Source organism: Hydra vulgaris, chromosome 03 (genome assembly GCF_038396675.1).
Source record: "Hydra vulgaris chromosome 03, alternate assembly HydraT2T_AEP".
Classification (NCBI taxonomy): domain Eukaryota; kingdom Metazoa; phylum Cnidaria; class Hydrozoa; order Anthoathecata; family Hydridae; genus Hydra; species Hydra vulgaris.
Window position 1 is genome coordinate 50,882,722 of NC_088922.1, and position 9,779 is coordinate 50,892,500.

The window sequence follows — 9,779 nt, forward strand, 5'->3', positions numbered from 1 at the left end:
AGCACGATAAAGAGATGTAACCTTAGTAGATGCTAAACTTGTAATGGATTTGATATATGGTTTCCAAGAAAGAAGTAAGAATTAATCCTGGAAGACAAAGGGTAAATGACTCATCAAGTACATTACCATTCATAAATATAAAAGATCTAGATTGTTGGGATAATGATTAACTAAAAAAAAATTGAGTTTTATCTGAGTTAAAATTCAGCAGCCACTGAGAGCCCCTTGCTGTAGCAGAAGTGAGATCTTTTTTAAGCTCATATGTCCCCTCTAAGAAATCAGAGAGTGTTGACTACTTATCTAGACAAGAATAAATGGTAGTATCATGAAAAAAAAGTGCCACTTTAGATATGAGAGTTTTTGAGAGATCATTAATGTAAAGTAAAAAAAGTATAGGTCTAAAGATAAAACCTTGAGGAATCCCTGAAGTTACAGGAAATAAAGAAGACTGTAGTTCATCGAGGACAACTTTTATACTATGATTGGTAAGAAAGGATTCAATAATAATATGTTACCTGATACACTGTAAGAAAACCCTAAAGGGAGATCATCATGCCAAACTTTATCAAAGGCTTTAAAAATGTCAAGTGAGATAGCCTTAACCTCTCCACATCTATCTAATGCACAATAAAAACAATCAGTTATTACTGTTAACAAATCACCAGTAGAAAGAGAAGATTGAAATCCATATTGATGATCAGAAAATAAGTTATTAGATTCAAGATGAGAGATTAAGTGTTTGTTAATTAAAGACTCAAAAACCTTGCTTATGATAGGAAGAAGACTAATGAGACAGTAACACAAGTTAGATCGCTCTCCAGAATTTTTGAAAATAACAATAATGGATGCCACTTTCCAGCAGGCTTGAAAATAAGATTCTGATAAGCACTTGCTAAATAATTTGGAAAGTATAGACAACAGCTCCGGAGAACACTTTTGCAAGACTATAACAGGTATGTTATCTGTACCACAAGCTGTAGAAGAGTCTAAGAAATTTCTTTTAGAACACTTGAAGAAGTAACTTGGAAAGAGTTCATTACATATTGTATGAGTTTAAGTTAAAGAAAAAAGATGCTCAAGAAGTTTATATTAGAGCATAAAAGGGAAGGCTAAAGCTTAATGATTGTAATGATAACTAACCCCTTACCCTGACCCTAACCCTAACCCTGACAACGACTATTATGACTATGTTGATCATAATGATGTTTATATAAACATACATGCATTTATATATTAATACAACATGAATTTCGAATTAAAAAATATATACTTAAGGATGTATCAATGCCAATGCAGCCCTGGTCACAAACCCAACCCTAGCCTAAGCTATTTTTTATCAAAACCTGCCCCAACCCCAGTCGCCTACTAGTGGTAGTCGCATGTTTTGATACCCCAGCGTCTTCCTTTTGTAAACTGGTGCAACCCGTATAACATTTTGCACCAAATTCCTTCTGGAATTCTTTCATCCTCAAAGTTCAAATCACTTTTAACAAGCTTGAACACTCTCTCAATTAAAAAGTTGGTCAATTTTTTTATCACTAAAACATATGTTTGCAATCTAAATAATAAACATAAAACTTTCCACATTTATTTATTTGAATAGATTTTACAACAAGAAAATTTTACAAACAAGAAAATGAAATAAAATAAACCAAGCTGTAAATTTTTCAGTAGTTAAATTTAGTTTCTACAGAAACTACGCTTTGTACAGTAACTAGGATACATAAGTTACCACTATGCACTATATACTTTTGCATAAGTGTAAGAATTATTTGTAAGGGGAAGTTCAAACTCTTATTTATAGATTTAAAAAATATTTTGGAACCAAATATATGTAGTGTAATATTAAATAATATGTGTTTATATGTAATAGTATAAGTAACATTAATTAAAAACATATATATTTATATTTATATAGTTTTATATATATTATATAGATATATTTTTATAAATATGTGTATTTAACAAATAATAGTTTGTGTTACACTAATAAAAAAAAAGTTTCTTTAAACTACAAATAAAATTATGTTTATGTTATAACACTTTTGGTATGATTATGCAAGGAAAATCTATTTAAAGAAAAGAATAATGGCAATAAACAAAAATTTAATTTTCACATTAGTGACTATTTTTACTAATACTTCAAATTGTGACATCTTTCCAGGATGTAGTTATAAGATATTTTGTATATTATATCTTATACTTATATTATATCAGGTAATTTTCCTAGAAGAATATTACAATATATACCTTACAAAAAAATTCAATTACAATATATATCTTACAAAAAGTATTAACTTACAATTTTTATAGGGTGTAAAATATTATCAATCTTTAATGTATCATACAAAAAATGTTTAAAAAAAGTTTTTTTATTTTTAAATGTTAATTTTATATAATTTTTAAATTAATAAATTATCATTTTCTAAATTAAAATTAAAGAAAACTCTTTTAATTTGAAACTTTTATAAAAAGTTAATTATACTAAAAAATCTGATGAAAAACAAAGAAAACCTTTTCTACTAGGTTTTTTCTATCTGCAGATTTTCCAACATGACAAACCATGCCCCTAACATCAAAACCTTTTTGTTGCAATGCTAATACAGATTTTTCAACATTCTCTTTTTTTCGACTGCTTATCAAAACCTTTGCACCATTTTCAGCAAAACACTCAGCAATGGAGTAACCAATACTATGTAATAATAACTAATAATGTAATAATATAAGTAATAATGTAAAACAAAAAAACTAATAAAATAAAATTTAAAAATAAAAAAAAATCTTGTAAAATAAAATTGAAAAAAAAAAAAATAAGAAAAAGAATTGAAAATGAATTTTTTTATATATATAAAACAACAAATCATGTTTTTAAAAGCAGTGTAACCCATTTGTGGATGCTGTTACTATAGCAACTTTCCCTTCAAGTTTTAATCGTTTTGCTTCTGTTACAATATATCTAACATAGGTCTTTGTAGGATTTCTCAACATTGTATCTGCTTTTTTTTCAAAATATAAAATAATAATACAAATTACAGAAAAAACGTGTACAAAAAAAATGTTAACTTCATTTTCTCTTTAATAATTATATATAGACAATACCATGATTACAAAATATTATGTACCTAAGCCACCCCAATATATACATATATATATATATATATATATATATATATATATATATATATATATACACATTAGGGATATGACTTTTTTGCAACCTACTAGGCCTGTATCGTAATTCAATGAACTTTTATGTAAAAAGAACGAATAGATGTTTCATTTTGACATATTTTGAAAAAAGGTCACCCCAAAACCAAAAAATCGAATTTTCAATAGGTACACTTTTGTACAGTAAATGAATATTAAAGGCTGGAGATGTTGTAAGAGTCATACTCCTGTTGTTATTTTATTTATTTATGCAACATGCACTGTGATATAACAAAAAACATTATGTGATATATAATTATACAAGTATTACAAAATTAACAGTATCAAAGCGTCTAGTACAACAATATACATAACTGTCTGTGTCTATAGGCCTACTGTGTTTAGTACATGGGTCACATGATGCTCACGTCTCATAAAGAGTCTAGCGCTTATTACTTAGAATGAATCGAAGTTGCAGTTTGTCTTTCTTTCTGCAGGAAGCATACAGGTCTTGCATCACCTTGATTGCACGTTCAGCTATCTGATTACTTCGTGGTATGTCGATGACGGATGGCTCTTTCTTCCAGTGATTTTTGAATGACTGCAATGCCTTTTTGTAAGGCTTCAATACATCAGATAAATTCTTGAAGTCATTGTCATTGTACTTTTGACTACTAAACCAATGTTCTGCCCACTCATATGAAATGAACCTGCAAACCTTCTCCAAATTCTTTCTCGCTTCAGGCATAAGAATGAACGCCAGAATGGCGAGAATGGCTCTTGAGTTCCATCTGGCATTGCTCATATTAGGAATGTTCTGAAAGTGAATCAGAGGGAAGTTTCTTTGTTCTTCATAGAACCTAAACACTCTTGTTAAATGGTACAAAAACTTCATATCGTCTCTCCACCCTGATTTATCAAGAATTTCTACAGTTCCATTCACAAACTTATCCTTCAGTTCATCATACTTATTCAACAGTTCAGACACAAATGGGTATTCAATGTTTGGAGATTTGGTATCACCCCCAAGTTCTTCGTCCATCACCAGACGGAGAATCCTGTCTAGTACGTGATGCTGACAACCGATAAATTGTGGTATTGTGACACCCTTTAATTTAAACATACGTTGCAACTTCACAACAACTCCATTTCTCTTCCCAGTATTGACGTTTGTTGTATCAGTAATGATCATCTTAATTGAATTCCACAAATTGTATTCATCAATAAGTTTGGCAATTTTTTCAGCAACAGTTTCAGCTTTGCCATCTTTTAAACGCAGTGCATCAAGTTTCACGTCAGTTCTTTCATTCTGAAGTACAACTACCTGATATTCCTTATCATCTATTCGTTTGCCGTCAAAGTGTAAGGACCACTGTTCCATTTTAAGTTGTTGTATCATTTCTTTTTTTAATTTACCTGCCTCTTTGAATATGGACTTGTAAATTGCTGATTGACTTGGAGTTGGAATATCAATACCTTGTTGTGATAATACATTGCATATTTTAGCAGCTTTCTTTGTGGAAACTCCACTTGATGTAACCATACTTACAGCAAATTTACTTTTGTAGTGCTTTCTAGTTTTTTTCTGAGTGTCCTCATCATCCTCTTTATCACCGTCGTCGTCTTCATCATCTTCACTCTTACTTTTGCAGTTTTCAGATTCAGTACCACTGTCTGTGGTAGACAGGACTTGTGATGTGGAAGGTATTGCTGTTCCAGACTGGACTTTCCTTCTCTTGGAAGGGTGAATGGTTTCTTTACTTGCCACTTGTCCTGTTGAGTACCCCACTTGTCCTTTACTTTCTTTTTGTAGGTGGTATAGACGTTTATCTTCCGAGGATAACCACTGGCCATTCACTTTCGTGATGTCAAATAATGCATTGAGAACATCATATTTTCCACGCTTGACACATTCATCATAGACCTTCAGCACCTTCATAAGCTTTGCTCTTATCCCTTGATCAGACACACGTGGAAAATTCAGTTTATTGTCCCACAATTTTGTAATTTCCTTAGAAATTTGGTCTATTCGTTCTTTTCTTCCTTTAACATATGCTCCGAGAAACTGGTATCTTCCAACGATCTGCAATTGAAGTGGTATTCTGGATTTTTCATCGAGTGAATGTTCTTCTACAGCCACGCTTCCTCTTCTTCTGTGTGACTCTTGAAATCTCACCAAATTTTTAGTCCAAGTCTTCTTGTTCTTTGTTACTGTGGTATGACTTTTCTTGTGAGACATCATATAATATTGTTACGACTTTACGGATAGCTGAGCGTAAATATCCGTTTAATAAAGTCGTTTAATTAATAAAATACTTTAACTGTATAGTAATCCAATTATAGTTCGATAATCCAGTCAATGTTGATAACAGTTCGATAATCCAGTCCGTATCCTAACGATAATGCTACAACTACTTATACTTCGTACACTTACAGCGTCTTTAGTTCGCTACAGTAGTTCCTTATTAGCTCAGTTACACGCAGAGTACTTCATAGAACTATTCACATTATCAACACTGAGCTCTGACAGCAGCTCGCTTATATAAATATTTAGAGCTTCCAGAATGTTCTACTAAGTTCTATAATCTTCTACAGTCTGTTACAGTCGTCTATATCACCGTGGTAACACAATGACGTCATCACATAACAATTCGAAGTATTTGCCGGCACACGGCCGTTTCGTTGCCATGGTAACGTGTGGCGTTATATTTATAAATTCATAACAAAATAATGAAATAAATAGAATTAAGCTGAGAATTAAGCTTAAGATTAAAACATCGGTCAAAAATGAATGTATAAAAATGGTAAATCAAATTTTTATTTTGGGGGTGACCTTTTTTTGTTGCAGAAAGCTATTTGGGCCTTTTTTCATGATTTTAGGTAAAAGTACATCGATTTATGACACACGAAACATTTTATTTGAAAAAAAATTAAAAAGTCATATCCCTAATACACATATACATATATATATATATATATATATATATATATATATGTATATATATATATATATATATATATATATATATATATATATATATATATATATATATATATATATATATATATATATATGTATATATATATATATATATATATATACATAAGTCTAATTTTGCTGTGAGCATATATTCAGCAAGAGCATTCGATGAATGATATCAGAGCTATATAATTGATTTTGACAAGATTAAATAAAAATAACTACATGATTTTTACTACTCTCGTAAAGTAGTAAAAATCATGTAGGTATTTTTATTTAATCTCGTCAAAAAATCAATTATTTATATATATATATATATATATATATATATATATATATATATATATATATATATATATATATATAAATGTAAATTTTTTTCCAGCTACGCATATAATTTTTTTGATGAAATCTAAATTTGCCATTTGCATTTGATTGATTGATTTGATTGATAGCAAATTAAACATTTTTAAAATGTATTGAATTTGTCAAATTTAAAAAAGAAAAAATTTTAAAAATACTTTATCAAAACAACTTTTTCTAGCATTTACTTTTAAAGAGCTATACATTCATTCATTCTATGAGTATTGATAAAGTTACACATTTATTCATATATTCTAGGAGTATTCATAAGCATACACATTCATTCACTCATAGGAGTATTCAATATCAACTTAACTCATGTTTTAAACTCAGACAGGCCCTGAATAAAATTAAGCCTCAAGCACTACACTAACCCACAACTAAAAGAGAGTTGTTTTTTTATCTACAATTGTTAAGATATTTTCTTTATGAAAGTTATATATATTTATATAAACAACGAAACAAAAAAAACTAGTTTTTAATTCACCAAATTAAAAAGACCTTTTCTTGTCTAAAATCAGATTGTAAAAGTAAAAAATTTTTTACATAAAAAACAGCTTGTTAACATTCACTGGAAACAAACTATAGTTACAAAAATGTAAACAATATATATAAAATATAAAAACTATAGTTACAAAAATGTAAACAATATATATAAAATATAAAAAATATAAATAAAAAAGTAAGTAAAAGCCAATTTGAAATTATAAAAGATAAATAAATAAACAAAAACAATTGTTTTTTGTTTTTTGTAAAAAAATGAATGTAAAAAAATTTTTTTTGAATAAAAGTTATAACAAAGACAATTCTTCACAGGTTTGGTCCAAAACACGAAAAGCTATTTGAAATTCACATAACGCATATGAATGACAACCAGATGACAAAAAGTCTGCCATTAAATCAGATATAAATAAAAGCTCAACATACAATTTACTAATATCATTAGGTGTCATTTTAAGAATTATTAAAGCAAGTAATGGAAGCAAATCATCAGCACCAACTGCAATATTGGATCGATCTATGCTATTTCTTCCTCGCATTCTTAGTTCTTCAACTTTATTAGCAATGATTTGCAGAGCTTTTGTCAAACACTGCATTTTTTTAAGTGGGCTAAAGTGAGAAAATGTATTTTTTATTGAATTAACTGCTGCATCAAAATGCTTCTCGAAGGTATCAACTTCATCAGTTTTGTTTTGACAATTATTTTGGGCTTTAACACATTTTGTTGAAATCACTGGGCTGTAAGAACATGGAGATTCATTTAAACTAAATAATTTAATACAATCGTTTTTTTCTGCTACTTCATTTTTTAAAAGTAAACATCCTGATTTAATCAAATCTGAACTTGAACCATCATGATCTAAAAATTGTCCATCTTTCATAGATCGAAGTAAGACTGCTTTTTTTGATTTCTTTAGGTTGTGTTTAATTTTATGAACTGAATCCTGTTTCAAGTAGAGCTCACTATCGCTAGTGTGGTATTTTTTATCATCACAATCTGAAAAACTCATTATGTAAGAATTACTATCACTCGATAAATCTTCTGTGACAGATGATTCTGTATCAGATTCTAATAATGAAAGCCACCATTCATTATTAATCTGCAATCCCAGCTTGTTGCACTTGTTTTCCACTTGTTTTAACATAATTACTCTCTTTTTAATAGACTGTATATCTTGAGCATATGCTACATAGTAGAGATGCATAAGATATTTCCCAATACGATCATAAAAACATCTTTCATAACAAAGACGCACTTTTCGCCTAAACATTAGATGAGCGTCAGTAAAATAGCTTGCAAGCATCTCTGTAACACTATAGAGATGAATCATAATTAAATTTTTTTGATCATCTAGATAATATTTATTAAAGTCAGCTTCATTTCCTCCAACAACTACATAATCTTCATAAGCTAGCAATAAAGATGACTTAGAAGAATGACTTGCTTTTAAAACAGTTTTACATTTTGATTCAAAATCTTGATAGAAACTTTTAAAAACCTTACCGATATGATGATTGTTATCATAAACCATTGAAGCTATTTGTTGTGTCAATGTTTGCCATTCAGGTAAAGATTTCAAACCATCCATTACTTAATAATAAAAAAAAAATGTTTCAGCTAATAAAACATACTTTATTTAGGCTAAATAAAATATTTTTCAATAATTGATATAGTAATAAAGGTTCGAAAGCATTTCAGAAGTTTTGAGAAAAAAACATATTACAAAAAAAAAAAGAAAAAAACATGAAAAAACAAAATACATAAAATACAAAGAAAAAACATGACTTTAAGAACACTAAAATCCCTCATTTTAAAAACCAGTGTCAAAAACACTTGGTTACAATAATGAAGAATCAGAAGAAGTCAAAAGGATTTCATAATAAACATTAAAAAACTAAAGACTCAGAGACTTAACCAAACAGTGATTCAAGCATGTCTGCAAGTCTTATTATATTTACTAAGCACCTAAAAAAGGAGGTAAATTTTTTTTTATTATAAAAGGAGGTATTTTTTATTATAAAAGGAGGTAAACATTTTTTTATTTTCTAGAATTCGAAAAGTGAACTTGACATAAACATTTAAAAAGTGAACTTGATTTTAAAATATAAAAGTCTTGCTATCACAAATAATAAAGTTTTCAATGCTTTATCACTTTTAATAAATCTATAGAAGTAAAAAGGGGCAATCATTGGGCACACTTAATATCATTACAATCAAAAAATGAACAAAGCACTAACTAGAACACTGATCATGTGAAGTATTCTTATTTGGAGATTGATACTGATAATGATATATTGAAGCTATTGATAGAATCAGTTTTTTGCCTATATTTTTGTCTTGGAGGCTTCTATTTAGTTTACATTATAGCTTAGTACATTCAAGAAATAGTGTCTAGTTTTGCTTCAATTAAGACAGGGAAAAGTTTAATAGAAAAGTTCCTGCTTTGCATTAAGAAGCAAATACATTACATTAAGAAGCAAATACATTGCATTAAGAAGCAAATACATTGCATTAAGAAGCAAAAAGGTAGCAGGGTGTGTGGCAGAATTACTGTCAACCAATTTTTAAAATAATTAACTAACCATCTGTGATGCGTTTTCCATCAATTGTGAACTCTTCTCCACAAGACTGAAGTCCTTTTTCTAAATCACTTATCACAGTTTGTATGCATTCTCTAACACTCAGTGCACGTACCTTTTAATAAAGAAAATATTATCATCAGTCAAAATAACATCAGTCAGAATAATAAAATAATAAAACTGAACAAAATCAAAAAAGTTAACAAAA

General features: G+C 28.8%; 2 protein-coding genes across 6 annotated transcripts in view; both read right to left on the reverse strand.

Annotated features, from left to right (window-relative positions):
* The window catches only part of LOC100206126 (uncharacterized), a 46,641-nt gene extending 43,624 nt beyond the window's left edge, over positions 1-3,017 (reverse strand). Inside the window, exons 1-2 of the mRNA XM_065793571.1 lie at positions 2,885-3,017; positions 2,515-2,692 (exon numbers count right to left, since the gene is read on the reverse strand). Coding sequence (XP_065649643.1) covers positions 2,515-2,692; positions 2,885-2,988 — 282 coding nt within the window. The 5' untranslated portion in view covers positions 2,989-3,017. The remainder of the gene's footprint in view (positions 1-2,514; positions 2,693-2,884) is intronic.
* Positions 3,018-7,157: 4,140 nt separating this feature from the next.
* The window catches only part of LOC100198077 (uncharacterized), a 67,568-nt gene continuing 64,946 nt past the window's right edge, over positions 7,158-9,779 (reverse strand). For 2 of the 5 annotated variants that reach the window (XM_065793576.1, XM_065793574.1), the window contains exons 5-6: positions 9,575-9,686; positions 7,158-8,582 (exon numbers count right to left, since the gene is read on the reverse strand). In XM_065793576.1, coding sequence (XP_065649648.1) covers positions 7,282-8,582; positions 9,575-9,686 — 1,413 coding nt within the window. In that variant the 3' untranslated portion in view covers positions 7,158-7,281. The remainder of the gene's footprint in view (positions 8,583-9,574; positions 9,687-9,779) is intronic. The other 3 variants (XM_065793575.1, XM_065793572.1, XM_065793573.1) reach the window with 2 other exon arrangements.